We start from the raw sequence: 23,434 nt of genomic DNA, 5'->3' as shown, positions 1-23,434 counted from the left end.
CCCTGTATGACCTTATCAAGATGTAGACAGTAAGTCACTGGCTTAACCTTCCTCCTCAGGTTCAGGTAATCTAAAATAATCTTATACTATTCAAATCATATTTCACATCTGATGAGATGATGCAGGCATGTACAATAACATTTTGCTTTGCTGCATTCTTTTTTCATCTCTATAGCATCCTCAAAGGCCAAGTATCTGCTGTTCGTCCAATAAAAGGATAATCAAATCAAGCCTTATAATTCACATGCCTGTAAACATACAGGGTTAGTTGTTGGAAGATTTCATTAGCTGAAAAACACTTGCCTTTTCTCCCTATACCTACATTTCAGGAAAATACAATAAAACCTAAATATATCCAAATTTGTGATGAGTCCAGTTATTCCAGCCTAGACTGGAAGTTATCTTTGCTTTTAATAAATCATGTTTAATATGGAAGGCACATTAACAGTGAAACATGGTTAGAAAGCAACAAGGCTAAAATAATTAAGAGAACAGACATGCAAACAAAGAAGTCTCATATCAATCCATCTTATCTAGTCATTCAAGCAGAACATTTATGCAGGTAAAAATCTGTAGTGAAGACGAATGAACTTCTGTTACCTACACCTAGTTGTTTAACATAACTGAAAGTAAGACAAAACTGTGAAATGATAATCCTGAAAAAATACCCTACGGAGCAGATGTATCAATTCTTCAGATGGTCTAAATCAACGAGGTGCCCCTTCCTGGTATCATTTGATCTTTCCTCCCATCCCCCACCCACCCTCCTTAGTTCTAGCACAAACTTTTTTTTACTTTTTTCTTTATATGTCTTCTCCCTTCTTCAAATAATAATAGCCAATATTTATTGAGTGTTTATTATGTGCCAGGAGCTTTCTAAGCATCTTCACATGTGTTAAGTCATTTGATTGTCATAACAACCCTATGGGTCTGGTACCCTTCTTAACGCCTTTTTACAACTGCAGAAACTGAGGCACTGAGAGGTTAGATGCCAAGCCCAAGGTGACATATCTTATGCTTCGACACTGAGGGCAAGGACTGCATCTTGGTGGCCTTCTTACGCACGGGCCCAGCACATCGTGGGCCCAGTCATATTTGTTAGGGAGGAAGAAGTAGGTCTTACTGCCCTGCTGGTGATGAGCTTGGCCTTTCCTGTTCCAGGTTTCATGACCTACATCGTGGAGCCCCTCTTCCGTGAATGGGCCCGTTTCACGGGACACAGCGCCCTGTCTGAGAGCATGCTAAGCCACCTGGCGCACAACAAAGCCCAGTGGAAGAGGCTGTTGCCCAACCAGCGCAGAAGCAGCAGCAGTGGCGGTGGCAGCGGCGGCCCAGACCACACCGGCCCAGGGACCGAGGCTGAGGGGCAGACCGTGACCGAAGGCGACGCCCTGTAGTGCCAGCCAGGCCTGCCCCCTGCTCTGCACACTGAGAGTGCCAGCCTCCTCGCGCAGAGGCCTCTGGGAGGGTAGATGCTCTGAGGGGCTCTTGCCGGTAAACCCAGCCCCTCTCTGGGTGTCGTCCTGGGGCTCTTTGGAACGCCACCCTCCTCCCGCTCACCTGCCTCCCTCCTTTTTCCAAGTGTACAGAAGCCATCCGTCACCTCAGCATTAGCTGCCGAAATAAGCAGCTCCATTCCGCCATGAGGGAGCTGATTCCAGGGGCCGGCTTGGCCCTCGAGGTGAAGACTGGGGAGTAAGAAAGAGGTGCTCCTGCCGTGGGCCCCTCGGGGTCACACTGAGACAGGCGGCACTTCCTAAGTCCAGAGCATTTTTAGCGTTGGCCCTCGGACTGCTGATCTGCATGACAAAAACACCAGCATATTTGGAACTCCAAGGATATTGGTTTCAGGTGCAAGAGCACAAATGAGAGCGTGAGAGAAAGTACCTTCTATTTTAATAATAATTATTATTATAAAAATAATAATAAATCTTTTTAACTTTTCTATTTTATGCACTAGACAATGGATCTAAGACTATGGGCAAACATTACTCAATGTACCCAAACTCGAACAGGGGGTTCACTGTTTTCTTACGGACTTTATGCCACTTTGGGTCAGAGATTTGGCATCTTCTCAATTAAGAAACCACGTTTCCTATCCGATCCAAGGGGAAGGTGCTGTACAGTTCATTCCTTTGCACCATTTGCCAATCTGTCTTTTATCGATAACTCAGATTCAGTGACATGTTTATATTCACACCTGTACATTCTCTGTAAATATCAAGCGCTACTGATTCCCATGCCAAAATACATGAGTATTATGGGATTGCTACCTGTATAAACAATGGCACTGTGAACAGAATACTGTTAGTTTTAATACAAGAGAATGCATTTGTAAATATGGTATAGAGTTTATTAATATACTATTGTTTGCAGATAAAGGCCTTAACTTTAAACATCTTTCATCTTCTGAAAGCTGCCCAACTTAAATCCTCACAGATGTCCTTCTGAACTGCCTTCCCATGTCCATCTTTATGCTTTCCACCTAAGGTCACAAAGCAAAACTGAATAAAGTCTTTGAGGAAATATTTTGGAAACTTCACATGCATTCCGCTTGAGACCATAGTGTTTAATCTGTGGCACCAAGCATTGTTTCCTCAGATGAACGAGACCCTTCAGCAAGCCTGAAGTCACTTTCAACACAGCGATGTTGCACTCTGTTTTAACAAGCCAGCTGATGAGCTTGTGTTTATACGACTCTTGTCATGGACATGGCAGTGTGTCAGCCTCGCGGGACACATAGCAGGTCTCACAAACCTTCCGTGACCCCGTCATCTATCCATCAGGGACTTCCCTGCTCCCCTAGCATGCTGTCGTCTGTTCTGGCTACAGTACCAAAGCATCTCTGGTTTATGGTTGGCGTGCATTTCTTTGGTTTATGGTTGGCGTGCATTTCTTTGGTGTCAATAGTAACTGGATTTTCCTTTTTCCTTCATTTCATGTGAACAACTACACAACTGTTTAGCAGACGTTAACATAACTTAAGGAAAGAAAATATTTCAGTTGTCTGATAGAATTTACCTTCCTGGGTAGGTTTTTGTTGCCATTTTTTCTGCATATACTTGGACGGAAAATCAATTTATTACAGCATTCTTCTCTAGTCAGCTAAACTCTGTGCATTGAACATTTTCTTTATAAGTTCTAGCATAACTAATGTTAGATGAAAATTGGCAATGCCCCCTTTCTTTTTACCTTAAACAATGTGGTAGTGGGAGAATGATACTATGATTGTTTCTGCCACTATCAAGGTGTTTCGCAAGCTGATAGAATGTCAGCTAACTCTCATTTCCTAAGTGCAACTCTTTTTTTTTTTCTTTCCTCCTAACGTACAAATGAAATGTGAGAAACTTGACTGGATTGCATTAAGTTCCTGCAGAAAGACTGAGGCTTGCAGAATAAAGGTTTAGAGGAAATTTGGAAAGTTAGTCGTACTTTCATTAAAGCAGAAGAGATTGTCAGATGGTACTAAAGAAAGTGTGAAAACTTCATGAAATGGGTGGATGATAAGTTGAAATGGGTAAGAAAGGAAGTTGTGAAAACTTAACACTAACTTTGGGTTTTTTCCTGTAATAACTATGAACTGACACCTGATTTTTTATTGCTTTAATACTCTGAAGCTCTCAGCTTGGTGAAGCCCCAGAAGAGAATGTATTGAATGTATTTCTGCTTCCAAACCTCTCTTATTTTGGTTTGGTTTGGGCTTTTGAGTAGTCTATTTTTAATGTACATGAGATCAAATCAAGGAAAGCAATTACTGGGGAAGATACAGTAGAGATAAGAAAGAAGATGCTATTTTAGCTAATGGAGCCTCTACTTTGAGTTTAGGAAATGGACTTTGTTTAAACTATATTTATATAATAATTTAAATAAATAAGACTGGACGTGGTTTTAGTAGTTCCAAATTTATAGGACAAAAGTGTATTAGGTCTTGAAGAAGAGCTCACAGAGAAAACTACCAAATATCTAACAGTTGAGCCTATGAAGCAGCTACTAGTACAATACAAATTTGAAGTAAAATGAGGTGTGATGCATAAACTAGATACATTTGTCTCCTTCTTTCAACCATCTGGAGATTTCTTGAGTTTCTCACTTTTTGACCAAAAAAAAAAAAAAAAAGGAAAAGAATATGAAAACTCTTTTTTTTCCTGCCTACTGGTGGCTCTCTAGCAATATTTCAATAGAAGGTGTCCAGTTTCCAATTACTAGTTAAGACACAGCTGTTGGATTATCCGTGGGCTTTATCTTCACATTCTTTTTCTCTTAGTCCCTGGACCATTACGAGCTGAATTTCCGAGTTTAATTCCTTCAATGCTTGAGAAGAAAGGAATCAAAAAGCTATTTTTAGTAAGTGAAAGCTAAAGTTAAAATCAAATTAAGAGAGAGAGAACAGATATCACTGCCAGGCCTGATAGGCAAAGCCTTTTTCTTTTTACAGCACCTGTGAACAGTCAGAACCTTGTTCCTGGAACGCTGACCTCCCCATAACTCCCTGCTAGGCTGAGTGAAAATCCTGCTCTGTTTCTACCTGCCTAAGGCTTCCCGCAATGGGATGTGGAGCGTGTCCTGCAAAGCTGTCACCAGGTAGTGCTTCCTACAAGCCACAGACTTGTTTTGTAACCTTTTCTCATGTTGAATCAGATCTGCTCACTGATTTGAACATTGGTTATGAGCTTGTATCTCACTGTATTTCTTATGCTTTGTTCTTTTACGCAAACCCTTACAATTGTGTTGTTTTGTGTACACACGTGAGGTTTGGGGAAAAAAAACACACCTTGTGAATTTTTGCTCAAAATGTGGCCGAAATATCCATTGGCATGTCTAGATAAACAATTAAAAATAAAGATAATTTCTTAAAAATACTGCAATATGAAAATATTCTGATTCTCACCAGGTAACATGTTACCAGCCAACCAATCAGATTCAAGGTCAAGGTCAAGAGCACAGATGCAGCCATGATCCACGGGACTCATTCCACCAGGGGCTGCAGAAACAGCCATGTCCGTGAAGCCATCATTTGCCAGTTAGTACCAAGATAGGGAAAAAGGGCCACCATTCAGCTCTGCATTTCCCCTGAGTTCTGATATTTTTCTGATCCACATTTGTCAAATTCATATATGAATGAGAATGAGGTACAATGTTTTAGGTTGTGGAAACATAGTGGACTTACTTGTGAAAACTATGGTCTTGCATTTCAGGATTGAAAGCCAGCAAGAACAATAGAATAGTTTAGGCAGGACAACTGAGTGTCTAAATCTATCTGGAAATAGAGGAGAAAAAAAAAAAAACCACCACCCATGGTTCCCAGGAACAGTCTTATATCTTCACATAGTCTCCTCATGTTCATTTTGTTAAGATTTGTATTCAGAATCTCACTGATACCCTAATGCTTCTCCATGTCTGAATGCAAAGTCACTTTTTTCATTTGTCCACACTCCATATCATCCAATCAAAATCAAAAGTGGGACCCCAGGGCTTCCCTGGTGGCTCAGTGGTTGAGGTCGCCTGCCGATGCGGGAGACACGGGTTCGTGCCCCGGTCCGGGAGGATCCCACATGCCCGCGGAGCGGCTGGGCCCGTGAGCCATGGCCACTGAACCTGCGCGTCCGGAGCCCGTGCTCCGCAACGGGAGAAGCCACAGCAGTGAGAGGCCCGCGTCCTGCAAAAAAAAAAAAAAAAAAAAAAAAAAGTGGGACCCCCCCCAGTGGTTTCCCAAGTAAAGGTCAGACATGACTTTCAAATGTACCCAGGAACCTAGCAGACACATCGTCAAATAGGCCAAGCCTATGTAAGCAACTGAATTTAAATCAATGAATTTTTTTTAAAGAAAAATCTTTTATTGCAATATAGTATATGCTGTTTCATACCAAAGAGGCAAAATAGAGCTATTTATTCGTATTTATATTTAAAGTATATTTTTAAAGAATAGTTCAATTGGCAAATTTTTATTATCTAATCAAATATTAATATTAAAAATGACAGAAAATGTCTTAAGTGTGAAAATCTACGTGGTGCCAATAAGCAAAATATTTTGTAGTGTCCTTTAATCTGTTTTGTGTGTATGTATGTGTGTGTGTGTGTGTGAATTTCCATAATACAGAAAAACACTGGCATTCGTTCTTCCCTTTGGTAATGTATGTTCATTTGTGTAAAACTATAAATTTCAACAAACAATATTTGTTGCTCTCAGTCTCTCACAAAATACCTTTTTATTTACATGTAGAAACGTAAGCAAGTAAGTGTATTTGTACAAGCTGTTTTGCTACGTCACACAGTCAAAAATTTGGAAAACAGAATTCACTAAAAAATTTCTGTTTGACAATTGTTAACTCCTGTAGACTCTTATGAGACCATGGTCTTTCAAGTCAAGAGTCTATATTCCTTTCAGCTTACTGCAACATTGCTTGATTTAAACTTTGTCATGATTGCAATATTGGTCACTGCCATAAAGTAGGAAATTCAAGGGAAAAAAGAATCTATTTATTGTGTAAAAGGTGTTGACCTAGGATTGTAACACACACATGAACTATACAGGGATAAGTAAAAGCAAATGCCATCTGGGCAGTCAGAGTGATTCCATAACTGTGTAGCCTTACCCCAATGAAAACAGGATTGGAAAAATTAGGACTATCACAACCAAAGTCAGTAACCTTGTGAGATCAGCAAGCCACAATTGCCTTTTCCGCATTGGAAATTGGAATAATGTAAATCAACAAATACTGATTGAGGATCTACTATGTGCCAGAGGTTGGGCTAGATACTTGGGATATAAAAAGACCCAATCCCTCCAGAGCGTTCAGACTTGTGTCAGAGATTGGCACTACCAGTGAACTCTTCTTAGAGATTTCATGAGGACATCTGTGAGGGCTTACCTCCTGGAGAACAATGTAATATAGTGCAGATAAGATGTGGAGACAAAAGTGGTCCCAGTCTTGGTTCTGTCACTAATATATTCTGTGACTTCAGGCAAGTTACTGAACCTCTACAAAATTATTTCTAGACAGCAATGGTTTTGTTATGGTTTTGGTGTTGTTTCTGGTTTTGTTACGGCAGTTAAAGGAGATTGCATACAAAAAGCACCTAGCACTCTGTCCGGTACATGGTAGGCTTTTCAGAGACACAAGTTCCCTCCTGGTAAATTATAAGATGCTTTACAAATAGCCATTCACACGTGGTAAGAATGTGGAGAATATATGGAGAATAATGTAGTAAAGAGATGCTAGTGATCTTACACTGGGAAGACAAACTCAGTTCTATATATTTTTTTAAAACAGATTGATTAGTTTATGTACTCATTTATTGGCAAGACTGGGTAAAAAGATTACTCAATGAAAACTCTTGCCTCAACTACAGCCTACTTTTCTGTTTAGTCCTCTATATTTTAGAGTAGAAGATAGTGTATCTTTTGTTATCAGTTTTGTCAGAAATTTCTGTGAAGGAAACAGCTCCTAAGAACAAAATATGAGGCATTTATCTCCCTTTCATCTATGCCACCAAAGCCCCAAATCCAGCTGGTGATAGCTCTGGTCCTCTGCGTCAGTCCCCAAAAAGTTTGCTGGGCTTTCACAGGCTCTGCAGGAGCAGGCATGGGCTGGTGCTTCCAGGATACACTTGGTTCACTCATTCACACATCTCCAAATGTGTTCTCAGCTAAAGCTTACTGCCTGCCCTAGAGCAGGACGGAATGCAGAGGCATTTCCTAACAACGTGTCCGAGGAGGGAGAAGACTCCGTCCTGCCTCTGTGGGAATGTAATAGACAAACATTTGAATAATGACTAAATGGGGAGCTTTTAGCTGTGAAACAGTCCATGATTTTTTTTTAAGTAAACCAGAGAGATTATTAGACAGATTTTAAGTTTTAGCTGATATGGTTTGCAGATGCGTGATTGCCTTGCTTAGTCATCTAAGCAACAGTGTATTTTTGATTCAATTGCCTGAAATACTTTAAATTCTAGTATTGCAAGTGCTGATTTAATCTCCAATAATTTTTTCCTTTTAAGGAAGTGGTACGGTAGAGTTTCAAAAGTGAAGGCTTTGGAGTCAGACAGACCAGAATTCAAATCCCTCATTATCACATGCTGTTTAACCCCAGGCAGTCAGTTTAACTTCTCTGTGCCTCCATTTCCAAATGTATAAATCGAGAGGAACACCTACCTCCCAGGGCAGTGTGAGGTCAAAATTAGAGGACATAGATAAACATATAGCCTGGGTTCTAGCAGAAAGAGGGTACTCAGCAAATATAAATTCTTACATCATTTAAAGAACAAAAATCTACAAAGTGGGAGTTGGGATATGACTTTTGCTTTCTCTAGGTTGTACTTTTTTGTGCAAAAGAAAACACAAGACCCATTACGAGACATTGAGCATGATTATATATACAGCTGACCAGTTTGACTATAAAACAATCCTTCAAAAAAAAACAATCCTTATAATATGGACAAAATATTGTAAAAAATGATTATAGAGGAAGACAGTGTCCCTTGGGTACTAAGGATACACTAATAAGACCAGGGACAAATAAGGAACTGTCTTTTCTGACTGTAAAGTAAGTACTCCTCAGCCCAACCAGAGAGAAACAGTCTGTCAAGCCTTTCCTAGAGGTAATGATAATACAACCCGGTTATTTAGTTAACAAACAAAACTTGATACACTGTCAAGTTTTTCATGAATTCCATTTATATCCTATAAATTCTATCCATAGAAATTTCCAGTGGCCCTTCCTCTTGTAGTATTAGATTCTGGCCACTGACAGCAGAGGTGGAGAATCCAGGGGAGTCTCTGTAAATAGATGATCCTAAAATAGATTCTCTTCTCCCAAACTATGCTTGATAATGCATACGCTAAAAGATGCTAAGTATTCCTTGAAAAAAAATGGCTTCATAGCCAAAGATATTTGAGAAACAATGGATTAAACACCCAGGCTCCTCTCCAGCATGCTTCTCTGAACCTCCCATATGCTAATGCACAGTTCCAAGAAGACAATACAAATGATATTGTTTGGATCTAATTTCGGTTTCATATCATGAAGGATTCCTTGACCACAACCCACAATGATCTCCCTGTTTATCATTTGCTTTAGTTTTGTCAGTGATTATTAGTTATTTATTATTGATATGTGTGTGTATTTTCTGCCCAACTTGAGATTTAATATAACATTGTGGTTAACTTGCTTGAGTTTGTGGCTTGAATTTACCACTTACTAGGTGTCTGACCTTGGGCAAGCTTCCAAACTTTTTGTGCCTCAGTTTCTTTATCAGTAAAATGATGATAAAAAATAATACCTATTTCATAGAGTTTCTGAAGATTGAAAGATTTCATGCATATAAAGCACTTGGAACAGTGCCTGGCACACAGAAAGCACTCAATTAAGTATTAGCAAAACCCAACATCTCCCTCGCCCCCTGATCTACAAGTTCCTTGATAACAGGAATAACTATCCTTTTTAATATATTCGCCACAGTGTAGTACAGAAAGTACAAATGTTTCTTAAATGAAAAAACACATTTTTGACTGATAAATTGAAAATCATATCAGAAAAATATGTTAACATTTAAATCCAAACAAACAAGCTCCTATTGGAACTATAAATGTCCCGATAATTTGAATGCAGATGTTGTTTTTTGATTTTGCTGATTTCTATCCAGTAGACTTGCTTTGTTTCTAGAAACATGATTTAGGAAGACAACAGGTTTTCTCCTCCCAGTTTATGAGCCTACTCTTCTGAGTGGTGAGGGCAAAGATAATTCCCCTGAAAAAACTTGATGCCCAAAGATTTCTAGTTTTTTCCCATCCAAATAGAAAAAAACCTACAGAAGGACCACTAAATTACTTCCTTTGCAGAGCTAATAAGCTTTGCAGAGCTAATAAAAGTAATACACAATCCAAGAAAAGACAGAGATAAATCCCAACCCTCATTTTTACAAAGGAACATGAGAGCAGCAGATGAATCTCCTATTTTATCTTTGTTTCAAGCACTTGCAATCAACATAACTGACTCCCTGCTTTTTTTTTTCCCCAGGAAGCAACTACATGTGCATTTTTTAAGTTGTCAGCAAAGTATGCCTAAGGGATCAAAATGAAGGGTCAGTTCTTGGGGTTATTTATCCCTTTCCACTTCCCACTGTTACATGTTTGTTTGGACCTTTCTAACCAGAGAGTCAGACTTAACATATCAATGGACTTTCATCCACACTTGAAGAAAAATAACTTATAAATGCAAACAAAATACCAACGGTATCACATACTAGCATAAGTGAGAAATATATTCTAGAATTACAGACGAATTTTCAAGTGTTAACCTGACTGACTTGGGGAAGAACAAAAAGTTCTGATAGCTCTTTCAATTCTCAGGTTATGTAACATGATGTGAAATAGTTCTTAGATGCTTCTACTGACTTTAGTTACTAAAAATGTATCAATCATCCACTAAAAGTTTACCAAAAAATAACTTTTTGCAACTGAAGCTTTCTTGATCTTAAACTCTAATGGGAAGGCTGAGATTTTTTTTTCACTCTGGTCAACTTTCACTTTAACAGCAGGTTTCCAGTTCTTAGCATGATTGAGGGAACATTTAACTCTACCAACCACCTACATAAGAGCCAGGCAGACAGCCAAAGGCCATTGCCCTGATGGTGATCGCAGTCTCTACACAGTGAATCCCGGAGGCCCCAGTACCAGCCTCTGAGCAAGATGAGATGAGAAGAGCCTCCAATGGGGGAAGCAGCCCACAGAGCAAGGGCTGTGTGCCGGCCTCAGTCTGCGGAGAGTTTGGGTCTGTGCGAGTGTCATGGAAAATTGCCTTGGGATTAAGGGGGAAGGGGAGGACACCTGACTTGAATATGTTAATAAAGTTTTATTGGGGCCAGATAACAAAGCACGGAGCAAGCAATGACTGGACATAGTCCTTGTTTCTTCCTTGTTATATTTAGAGCTGTTTTAGGGACACAAATTTTTTACACATGGTTGGCAAAGGCTCTGACCAGATGGCAAGTATATCATTCAACTTTGTCCATATAAAACAAATCACTTGTAAAAAGTGATCTTTGAGGCTTAATTTCGCTTCAGAAACAATAAAAATAGAGCCTATTTTGCAGCTTTGGAGAATTTTGCAGCTTTGGAGAATTAGGGCTAATGTACTCGGAGTGCTTTGCACACTATTTTGTATACTATTGCCACTTAGTAGCTTTTATCAACTAAAAACACTGGTGGAGCTATGCTCCGTTTGCTGCAAGAGGTTATTCAATTCTTTTAACTCAAATGAGGCTGTCGATGGAGACAGGAGGCAAGGAGGAGAAATGGCAAGGTGAGTGAGCTTGTATTGACTGTTCTTTAACATGTGAAGGAAAATAAGCATTTAAGGAAGAATAACCAAGCAGAAACAAAATTACTACTCCCCTGCTGTATCAGTGTCCTAGGGCTGCTGTAGCAAATTACCACAAGCCGGGTGGCTTAATACAACAGAAATTTATTCTCTCACAGATCTGGAGGCCGAAGCCTGAAACCAAGGTGTTGTCGGAGCCTGCGTGCTCTAAAGGCTCCAGAAAAGAATCCTTTCTTGTCTCTTCTAGCTTCTGGTGGTTTCCAGGTGTTCCTTGGGAAACCAGTCATGGGATCAGGATCCACCCTAATCTAGTCTGACCTCATCTTAACCAATTACATCTACAAGCCCTTATTTCCAAGGAAGGTCACATTCTGAGGTTCTAGGTGGACATGAATGTTGTGGGGAAGGGGGCTGCTGCTCAGCCTTGACACTCCTCACCCATCCACCCTGTGCTTTACCTCCCATGGCATCGTCCCCAACACACACACAGCACCTACACGTCTTCCAGATTTCCCCTGAGTGAGGCTACTGGGACAGATTGCTTCAGGTTTGAGATATGGTTGTTTTTGCATATTTGGGGGGAAAGTCTGGAGAAGTCTTACAGGAAGGAAGATCGAAAGCACATCTTTGTTTCTTTCTCCTATATTCTTCCCTTACTAATTCAGATCTGTCTTAGAAAAAAAAAAAAGTCTTGAAAATCCCTCTAGCGTCTGCCATCTGGAGATGACAATGTTATTCTTATTCCACATTTCAGCTTCTTCACTCTCAACATCATTAATGTTCCAGATACTCCAATCTATTTATTCATTTATTCTTTTGGAAGCAAAGCAATTAGATGTAAGGCCAGATCCAGGAGCGTTGGCCACAGGAGTGGGTAGCTTCAGGACATGGAGGAGAAAGTTAATGTAGATAAGAAAAAAAAGGACCTGGTGGCAGATGAGTTATCGACTTGGTAATAAAATCGTGACACACAGGATGATGGCAGGACTTGGGGTGAGAAGCCTGGGACCTCTCCAGTAACTGAAATAGAGAATATGGAACATCAGTGATGGCAGAGACAAGGGGGTGGTACTGCTACATGTCAAGAACCCCAGGAGGAAGAGTTTTAGAGTTTTTGATCCCTTGATGAGGGTAGAGAACTAATGGTCGAGAAGTGGCAGTAAGATGTAAGGGGGAACTGATCCTATTTCCCAACACTGACATGAAGGACAGTTGGCAACGAATGGCCTCCATTTGAGAGGCATCTTGAAAGCAGAGCCTTGGGGGTGGGACAGTTTTCCCATTGAAGCATAAAGGATAAAGGAATGTCAGGTGCAGAGATAGAGTGCATAATTGTGTGTTTATCCTATTCTGGGAGCTCCAGAGAACATAATATAAGGGTCAGGAAGGAGGACTCTGGTAAAAGAAGGTTAGATCAGAATAACATGGGGTATGAGGCAATGGAAGAAGATAATGAATGGAGGAAGCATTATTCTTAGGTGGTCAAACAGGTGGGGGGAGGGTGGGTTAAGCCGGACATTCAACTGCCCAGAGAACTGGTCCGAACATTCCCTCTGTGGCTGAAAGGAGACCCTCAGGGATTTACAGAGTCCTCCTAGATCCACTTCCAAGCCTTAGGGGAAAGGGGAGCCCGGAGCTCTTGGACGAGGTGACTTATGGTCTGGATTGACTGTGATGGTCCCAGGGAGGTTCTGGGCATCAGCAATTTACATGCAGTTACCCAGAGAGTGGTTAGGGGCTCCAAACCCAGAGAACCTAGGCTAGGCAGGGGTGGTGGGATCAGGCTCTTTAAGAAACAGCAATGACCTGGAGATCTTGGCATACAACCAGCTCTGCTTCTTCTCTGGGGACTCCAAGCCCAGCAATACTACTGTTATAGATTCTGTGTGTAATCTGGAGGCAGAGATAGGGTCTGTAGCTAACACTTTTTAAGTCTCCTTTGTACTGTGTCTCCAGAGATCAACTGTGAGCCCAGGCAGCTTGCTGTAATAGGAAGGGTCATCAGACCTGCCAGTTTTCTGGATGAAATGGAAAGGTATAGTAAGTCTGAAAAATTGAAAGAAATTTACCCCTGACCAAGCAAGTGGGCCACTCTTTAATGATGGAGAACATCATGTAGCAGCAAAGACTAAAAGAGGATACTAATAAGTAAATGATTTTTGATAAATACTTACATTGGAAATGCATGTAATCCCTTTGTAAAGTATAAATCAAGCAACATCCATATTTTAATCTAAGTTCAGGGTCCTGTGCCCGGCCACATTCAGTTCAGGGAGAAAAAGAGCCCCAGCTCATAGCTAGGAAAAAATGGCTCCACCCAAGCCCTCTTACGTTTAATCAGAGTTGGCTCTCAAAAAGCAATGGAGAACATGAAGAGAAAGAGATTGCTTAGACAGCAACCCCGTGTACAGTGATTTCTTATTAACATTTAATTTAAGAAAGAGGCCATTCTTGAAATTTGAGAACTTGCTAGAAAATATCTCTTTTTCCCTGGAAGTGATCTTGCTGCCCAGAAGCCTTCAAGCCTTCAAGCCTTCCTGGAATTTTTATTTAGAATCCCAGAGAGTTCAGTCAAGATTTTCCAATGCAACCACATCTTCTGCTAACATTATGTGCAGAGGCCCTCTTCCTCCTAGAATCACAGGGTCTATAATCCAATATTCTCTAGAAATGAAAAGGTTATATGGTAATTCTACTACCAACAACAAGCACCAATTTCAACTACAGTGTAATTTCCAAATCAAGACCCAAGTCGGTAATCATTACACTGAAATACAATGTATTGAAGTTATACTAGGACATTGGATTAGTCCAAAAAAGTGTTGGTAGAAAAATAGAGGATGGCTTTAGATGGCTACTACCGTTTCTCACGCACCCAAAGAATGCAACATTTGAGATGTAACTCTTCCCTTCCCCCATCCCCCCATGATTAATGATTAATGAGCAGTTGTGTACCACTCCAGTGATTTCTAGTGGTGATCAGTGGAGACGCAGCATAGAGGAGGGGTTACAGGCAGATTGCCTGAACTGGAATTCTGGCTCAGCCACTTACTAGCTGTTTACCCCTTGAAGGGTTTCTTAATCCCTCTGTGTCCCTGTTACATCAATGGGGTAATAACAGTACCACACATGGGTTTGTTACAAGGATCAAGGGAGTGTGGATCACATACCAGCAGCTTAATAAGTTTTTTCATTGTTAAATGGTCATATGAACAGGAAACATGAAAACATGCTCTCCTGACCTTCTCACCTTGCTCGGAGCTTAAGGAGGGAGGGTTACTGTATGCAATGTTTTCAGTATATATTTCAGTTTTTGCTTCCATGGTAGATGTTGCAAGATTACTGTCTTAACTTTGGGGTCGATGCTTCCAGATACCTGTCTTCCCTGAAACTGTCTGATTGATCTCTTCAAACCCAGAATAGATCAAAATGTCTAGCAGATAATAGGTCCTCCAAGAATGATTGTTCAGCTAAATGGAACCTCAGACAAAATAGTCATAGAAGACTTAGGCTATCAAAAGGAGAAAGGGTGCAAAAAAAAAAAAAAAAAAAAAGGAAATATCCAGGAGCGGCCAACCAAGGAGTGGGCAGAGCAACCTGTAAACCAACACTTGGGAGCAGAATTGTAACTCCAGCTCCTTTTTCAAGTATCTCCTACCCGATCATGTTCCCTTCATCATCGTTTGCCCATGCTGGTAAAGCATAATCACTAAGCTGCTTAGAACAGAGCCATAAAAGTTACTAGGAATAAATGAGGCAAACTTCCAACGTCTTGGTGAGATGGGAGCAAAAGCACAACATTTGGAAGAGTCCCAAACAAGACACAGACAGCAACTGCCAAGGAGAATGGAGCCCTCTCTGTCTTAATGAGGACTCTATGCTTCCAGTGGCAGAGGTACTCTTCACAAAGCTCCAAGCAGAATTCCTTCATCTCTTCTCCAGTTCTCACCTCGTGCTCTTCTCTGATTTTTCCTCCATTTCCTAAAATTTTTGGTTGTGGTCATATTTCAGATTTTTTTTTAACTGAAGTATAGTCGATTTAAATGTTGTGTTAGTTTCAGGCATGTCCTAAGATGTTTAAAGGCCTTTTTTTTTTCATCTTAAGAACTCTAATATCTCAATACTGCACGTATTCATTTTCCAGTCATGTAGGAAACATGTAAAGGAAAAATAACCATCAGAGGCTTGCACAATTTATGGAAAGGAGAATGAGAAAGGACAACTTCCTAAGCCAGATTCAATGGGATTCAAGGGCCAGGTCGTCCACAGTCTTGGCTCAAATAAAATATGTTCACTTAGGGAATCATAAGAGCTTATCAAAACATAACCAGATATAATTTAGGCATAGAAACAGTAGAAAACTTACCTTTCCCTCACCCAGGAACCTGAGATCATTTTCACTTCTTGTGTACATTCTACAATAGTTGGCACAGAATAACCAAGATTGCAAAAAGACTAGAATCTTGTTATTTAAAAAGCTCTGCAAAAGATCCTATAGCTCTGTCTGCACTTCTCATGAACTCTTATCTTCTATCTTAAAAGTACCCATTTCCAATAAAAATTTAAAAAATAAAATAAAAATACCTACATCTCAACCAAAAGGAAACCAACCTTATTTTTAAGTGAGAAAAGAACTTTAAGAGAACGTTCTCTAAACATGTACAAATGGCAAGCAAGAGCACGAAAAAAGTGATCATCACTCTTCATTACAGAAATGCAAATAAAAACCACAGCAAGATACCACTTGCCAGGCATTCAGATAACTAATATGAAAAAAAAAAAGACAAGTGTTGATGAGGATGTGAAGAAATTGGAAACTGAGGCATTGTTGGTGGGAACATAACATGGTGGAGCCACTTTGGAAAATATTGTGGCAATTCCTCAAGAATTAAATATAGAATTACCATATAATTCAGCAAGTCTATTTCTGAGCGTATATCAAAAGGATTAAAAACAGGGACTTGAAATAATATTTGTAAACCCATGATTGTAGCAGCAATATTCACAATAACCAACAGATCAAAGCAACCCTCGTTTCCACTGGAGGATGAATGGATAAATGAAGTGTCGTACAAACGTACAATGGAATATTATTCAGCTTTAAAAATGAAGAAAAATTTTTCCAAGTCCTACTGTATAGCACAGAGAGCTATATTCGGTATCCTGTGATAAACCATAATGGAAGAGAATATGAAAAAGAATATATATATCATAACTGAGTCACTTTGCTATACAGCAGAAATTAAACACAACATTGTAAATCAATTATACTTCAATAAATTTTTTAAAAAAGAAAAGAGTGCTCCTGAAACTTCTCATCTTTCCAAATTCAGAGGGCGTTTCTATGCTTACCTGACATGCTCCCTACATTGTCATTTGGGGCCCACTCTTTCTTCCTTTGAACACTCTTGTTCACATCATATTCTCCAGATTGTTCTCCCTACATTTTCTAGCCATTCCTTTCTGGGGCGACCATCCCAGTTCGTCTGAGACCATCCCAGTTTGAGCACTGAAAGTGCCTCATCCCGAAAAACCCCTTACTCCAGAGCAAAGTGGGGCAGTTGGTCACCCTAGTCTTAAGTCTCCTTTGAAGTCTCTGTGTCTTCCACTTACTACTAAAATGTCAGTGTCCCAAGGGTACCATCCTTGGCCCTCTGACCCTTTCACCCTATAAAGTCTCGTTGGTGACCTCATTCAACTCAAGACTTTAAAAACTATTGATATATTTCGATGATGGTTACCAATCTACATCTTCTCCAAACCCAAACTGCCAATATAGCCTAATGTATCAAAACAGAACACATCTTCTCCACAAAAGAAGCTTCTTATTTTCTATCTTGGTGAATGATCAAGGTGTCCATCCACCTAGTCAGCCAAACCAAAACAAATCTGGAAGTCTTTTATAATTCCTCCTTCTCTCTCACCCTCTTGATTCTACCTTTTAGATATTCATCCCTCGCCCCTCTCCATTTCGCACATACAGCTTTTGTTCAGGCTTCATAATTCCCCATCTGAAATATATCACAGTCATTCTGCCAATCCAGTAGTCTTTCTAGAATGCTAAGCTAATTAACCTTTCTGCAACCATTTAATGGTCCCCCCTGTGGCTTTTCATGGAAAAATTCAACTCTTTGGAACACTAAGGTCCATACTCTGAACGCTTGCCAATCTCTCCAGCCTTCTCGCAAGCACTATCCCACCCACCCTCCCTCTTGCCTCCCTAGCTCCCCCCAGTCTTGAGTCCAGTCAACGCTTGCTGATTTCTGAAGCTCCCGTGTTATTTCCCATCTATGAGCCCTCCCACCCGCAGTTTTCTCCAATGGGAATGCTCATTCTTCAACTCACCCTTTCTGGACCAATTCAAACAATTCTGTTTGATTTGGCGGCCCTCCATTGGACAGCTATTGCACCCTTTACCATAGCACTTACTATTCAGTATTCTCACCATTGGTTATGTGTATGTCTCACTGACTGGACTTCGAGCAATTTGAGAATATAATCTGTGTACTATTTGCTGTTAGAAACCCAACACCTAAGACAACAGTGCTCAAGAAAAGTTTGTCAAAATGAAAAAATGAATGAATGAGCAAATGATTTAATACCTGGAAACCAGATTGGCTGGCTGTAAGTGGCTTCATGAGCTTTATTCCTTTAATTTGATGCTTCCATATTTTTCCACATTTCAGAAGTCAAAAAAGATTCTGGAGTTGTAAGAATGAAAGCAAGTTTCCCACTGACGAGAAAAGATATGTGCGTGAACTTAGTTAAAAGTATCTATGAATTTATAAATGGGTTGTGAGAAGGATTTTTACAAGAACTTGTTCAATAAATAGTAAAACAACAAAGCAATCATTTTACAACTGTAGGCCCAGCGAAAAAGCCACAACAGGCCCAGCTTGAAGGTGTAACCATGGTCAAAGGAAAAAGGTCCTGCTGGAGTGCTCAGGACGTGGGGGAAATGGTGTTGACTAAGTGATTAGCCCCCAAGATAAAGCATGAAAGATAAAGCAGAGAGAGAGAACGTAGGAACGTAAGAACTGACAGGGGGAATTTGGAATGCTTCATCTTCTAGGAGCCCTCATTGGCTGGGAGCTCTCAGAAGTTGGTGGAAGGAAGGTGGCCATGGGATGAGGTATCGCCAAGGTACAAATCTGAGAATTCAAAACAGAGAGCAGCGGGCCAGAGGATGGGACAGCAGAGCAGAGGAAATCTAAATTCTCTGTGAAGGAAATCTGTATTTACGGAACACATTTTGTAAAAGAGATAATGCATTATCATATAATCAAGAAAATTAGGCCCAGTTAGTAATAATAATAAGACTATAGAAACTACAGAAGTTTCCAGGTAGTAGTAAAGGGGGACTTTGATAATCTACCAAGACAAATGTAGAGCTGAGCTTTCCAAATAGAACAAATGACTGCTTCACGGTCACTTCTGAAACTAACAGACAACTAGTCACTGGGGCAAGGCTAGTTCCCAGGGTATCTGGCAAATGGGAAAGGCCTGAAGGTAAAAAAGGCAAATCCACAGAGAGAGATGAGACTAGAAAGCTTAGTCAGGTGCCCTAAGTTTAATCATGCAGAAATTTTATTCCAAAGTGCAAAATGAGCAAGTTTGTATTTCTTCATGTTTGCTTTCACATACATTATTTCAGCAGAATCTCAAAAGGGCCCTGTCGTGTAGATAGAGTAGGACTTATGATCCCCATTTTGTAACCAAGTAAACTGGGACTTGACATTAATAAGTTACTTGCCCAAGGTCCCACAGAGAGTAAAATGTGGAGCTGGGACTAGACGTCTGGTTTTGAGTTCAGCTCCCTTTCTCCTATAATGGGGGCCCTCTCTGATTTAAGCCCTGCCCTAGAAAAATAGAAGATAAGAGCTGGTGAGGGGATGGGAGGCAGGCCTGGCAGGGACCCCCATATGAGAAGGTAGGGTCAGTAAGGGGCAGTGTGATGAATGGAGAGCCCTGAAAGAAGAGCAGCAACCTCGTTCACAGGTGTCTGTTGGGGTGACAGAGAGTGGCAGGGTGACCAATACCTCTGCTTTGTCCAGGTCTGTCTCCATTTTAAAATGGAAAGGCCCACATCCTGGGAACCCCCTAAGTCTCAGGCAAACCCAGTGATTAGTAGCCCTCAAGAGAGCAGAAGCTCTGGCATCAGAAGCAAGGCCTGGGGTTCGGACTAGGTTCTGTCACTTAGCTTGCATGGCCACCTTTTCTGTTTAGTAGAGTCTTTTAAAATTGCCTTTTTTTTGGAAGGGGTCAAAAAGGGTCACAGATAATTATTATGCTTCTACCTCATACTTCATAGCACAGTTTGGAGGACAAATAAGATTGCATCCACGAGAGTACTCAGTAGACAGTAGAGAGTTTACAAATAGAATCATCATCATTATTGTAAATGACCCTTTATTGTCAATAGCAAAGTGGACACAGGGCTGGAGTGAACAAAGGCCTCGCTCAATGTGGAACCCTGATTTTGTAATATTTTGACAACTTCCAAGAAAATGATGACTCCTTTCAATTTTCTCATGTAAAATCCTGCCCCGGATTAACAGTCATTCTGACATCTACCAGAGAATCGAACAGCAAACCAACAAAACCAAAGGGCTTTGACATCTGGTTTGCTCTTTAAAACAAGAACATGTTTCTAAAATTGCATTTTACGTACGATCACAATGAAAATAAATAAACACATTCACCAAAAGACTAGTGAAACCAGAAGCAAGCCACAGAAATGACCCTGCTGAGATCACTGGGAAATATTTGGGGGACATAGAAAGAAATGAGACCATATTAACTTTGCACCCACCCAGAAATACTTGTGTAATTAATTGGGTGGGAAATGTAATGACACAGCTTCAGTCCCATACACACCTCATAGACAGGCAGAAACAAAGGAGACAGAGCCCCATTCCTTAAAAGAAGAAGAAAAAAGGAAGGAGTAAAAAATGAAGGCTCTACAGAAAGGGCACAATCTGTCTTCAGCGCCAGACATGAATGAGCTCAGACGGCGAGAGTGATTTAGAGCTATTGAAACAGGCCCCTTTGGCCAAAGGCAGCTCTGTGAACCTTCGTGGAATGCTCACAGGCAATCTGTAACAAGTACATAGCCTCTAGGAAACCTGAGTGCTTCAAACACTCGCATTGATTTTGCAAAAATGACATAAACAAGAACTACCAACAGAAGCCCCAGGCCCCGAGTGGGTACTGCCAGCCACACCATAATGAGAAGGCAACTCACACACCCACCATCTCCATGTGGAGAAGAGGACTGACCATACTCCCATGCCTTGTTTCTGCTATTTGAATTATATCTACACGTACTCATGTACGTGTAAATATAATTTGCAAATATTGCCTTTGTTCCCTTTGCAACGCTGAAAATCGTCATGGCCTTTAGGAAAAGCAATTTTTCAACCTCTGATGGAGCACAAGCTGTTTTATACACATGCAGCATTCAGCTAACTTTGGCAGTTGGTACTACTGCCGAAACCCTTTCGGAACATGGAAAACTGAGGTCAAGAGCCAGGCCAATTAGTCAGTTAGTGGGGACACCTGCTCCTCCTTGCCCACTGCTTATTTGCCTGTGGCAGTACACTGGCAAGGTCCCTGCAACTGGGACCTTGGCTAGGGACAGTCCAGAGAACGAGGCCGACAACTGCAATCACCCCATGCCCCAACCTCACGTGTGCACTCACGCACGCACACACTCACACACACTGCTAGAACTATGCACACTGCTGCGGTCTTACTAAGAGGCAGAGAAGAACTTCCACCCTGCAGAGAGGACACAGCATAAGCCCAAGAGAGTCTCAAATTTTGACAGCTAACCCAGTGGCAAGTTATACAGGGAATCAGAGGGAGAACTCGTCACAAATGTCGACCCTAACTGAAATCCAGTGACCTGAGATGCTACTCAAATCAAAAGGATCTAAAATGTGAAAGCGTCGCAGGCCTCACTGAGGTTCTCAGAGAGCCTGCCCAGAATTCCAGGAATAGGCCGACGATCACGATAATGATAATGGTTAACATTTATTAAGCACTTTTCAACGTATTGTTTTAAGAGCTTTGAATGAATTAACTCACAACAGCCCTGTGAAGTTGGTCCTCTGGTTTCTTCTAGTGTGAGAAAACTGAGGACCAAAGGGTTAAATCACTGTCTGCGGCACTGAGACCAGGCCACCTGGCTCCAGAGCCTGACAGGGTTGGACGGCCCTTCAGACTCTCCCCGAAGAGTGCCCTTGCTTGAAGTCTCCGAAGCAGGCAAGTCTTTACATCACCAGCCAGCTCTGGTCATGAACTTCCTCAGTGTGAACTGGGGTACCGTTACATATGCCTTTTTTGTCAGCAACTGCACTTCCAAGAATTTAATCCACAAATATGCATGCAGACATTTTTTGGTACAAGGTTGTAGTTTGTACAGGAAATAACCCAAATTTCCATCAGGAGCTAACTAGTTAAATATGGGATTAGCCACCCAGGGCTCTAGTCTCTAAAGCTGAATCCTCTGCTCTGCCCCTCTGCCCCCTGCAGACGCGCGGCTTAGAGAATGGATAGCCTCTGGTGGAAGTAAACCATGCCCTATTTTCTAAGTGGAAGCAGCCTCAGGGCAGGGTCCTTGCACAAACCACACATTGCACGCAGCAGCCCTATAGCCTCATAGCAGTAAAACAGAAAGAGGCGCACATACATCCACGAATAGAGTGAGCCTAGACTGCTTCTGGAAGGACCTGATGACCACAGTTGCCTCTGAAGAGGGGACCTGGAGAGCTGGGGGCTGGGGAATGTGTTTCGATTTGTAAATCTTTTGGTCATGTTTACATTTTTACATATATGTGTGAACCAAGCATACCTTAAAAAAACTAAAATTTAAAATGTTTAAATAAGTAACCCAATGAAAATAAAATATTCATTATTGATCAATCGGAAACAAAAGAAAAGAAAAAAGCAATCTAAGTGTCTAACAATTGGGGGAATGGATAAGTACATAAGAGGATACGTCTTCAGTGGAATACTGTACAATCACTAAAAGTTGGGGAGGTAGAAGCTGGGTAGGGAAAGGGGAAAATGTTTAGATGATAATGTTAATGAAAGAGCAAAATACTGTATATGCAGTGTGATTGCAATCGCAGTAACATGAACACTGTCTTTTCTTAGCAGCTGGCATGAGCATTTCTTCTGAAGGTGGGATTGGGGACCTACCTTGGCTGGGAAGTGGTTCAATAAGCCCTTTGGGGCAGAAGCTGAACCTATAGAGCTTCTCCTCCAAATTCCCAGGGAAAATGTCAGTAATTTCTACTTTACTCCCAATGACTAAGTTGAATGGATTCTTTTCACAAAGACGGCATAGAAAGACAAGAAGCAACCAAGCCTAGGTTTTCCCACAATGTACAAAAAAGGAAAGGGGGCCGAAATAAATTATGGTAAATTGTTAAGTAGTCATATTAGCAAGGGATTCCTCAAATTTGCTTTATTTCCTGATTTGGGATAATATGACTTTATTACCTCTATACTTCTAAAGAAAATCAGTGTGTAGCCGTCTGTATAAAGAAGCAACTCTGTTCCAACTGCAGAAGGCAGTTGGAGGTACCGCAGAAGAGATTCATAGGAAGGCTTAGTAACGAACCCTCCATCTTTCTCAGATCCTCAAGGGTTTTCGTTCTTTCTGCCCTCGTGTTTGGAAGAAAGTCTGAGCTGCGGGAGTAGAAGGAAAGGTTGGGGAGCAGGAGAGGGAAAGAGCACCTCAGATGCAGAAACAACTGATATTTTTCCCTACGTTTTTGAAAACATCTAACCCCAGGAAGGCATCTCAGATGGATAACCAATGCTCATAGAGAAAATATGGTTCAGTCCAGGGGAAACGAGGATTCCCCGGTTATATCTGTTCAATAGCATATATAACTAGATAGTCTTGAGGCTGATGTCCCTAACAAGCTCCCCCTTGGCAACCACAAGTCTGTTCTCTTTATCTGTGAGTCTGTTTCTGTTTCGTAGATAAGTTCGTGTCATAGTTTAGATTCCACATATAAATGATATCATATAGTATTTAAGACTTAGCTAATATCATTTGATACATTTGAGTCACTGCAATGACTAGCTCCCCAGTCTCCCAA

General features: G+C 40.9%; 2 protein-coding genes across 9 annotated transcripts in view; one reads left to right on the top strand and one right to left on the bottom strand.

The window, feature by feature from the left end:
* The window catches only part of PDE7B (phosphodiesterase 7B), a 337,812-nt gene extending 332,953 nt beyond the window's left edge, over positions 1-4,859 (top strand). For 3 of the 6 annotated variants that reach the window (XM_032651583.1, XM_032651582.1, XM_032651584.1), the window contains one exon: positions 1,162-2,870. In XM_032651583.1, coding sequence (XP_032507474.1) covers positions 1,162-1,397 — 236 coding nt within the window. In that variant the 3' untranslated portion in view covers positions 1,398-2,870. Of the gene's footprint in view, positions 1-1,161; positions 2,871-4,264 lie in introns of those variants that run through there. The other 3 variants (XR_004352568.1, XM_032651581.1, XM_032651579.1) reach the window with 3 other exon arrangements.
* MTFR2 (mitochondrial fission regulator 2) overlaps positions 1-23,434 on the bottom strand; it is a 162,716-nt gene that overhangs the window by 107,816 nt on the left and 31,466 nt on the right. The gene's annotated exons all lie outside the window — the stretch shown is intronic.

This window comes from Phocoena sinus, chromosome 12, assembly GCF_008692025.1.
Source record: "Phocoena sinus isolate mPhoSin1 chromosome 12, mPhoSin1.pri, whole genome shotgun sequence".
NCBI lineage: Eukaryota > Metazoa > Chordata > Mammalia > Artiodactyla > Phocoenidae > Phocoena > Phocoena sinus.
The sequence above is the reverse complement of the archived record's forward strand: the minus strand, read 5'-3'. Positions and strand labels throughout refer to the sequence as shown.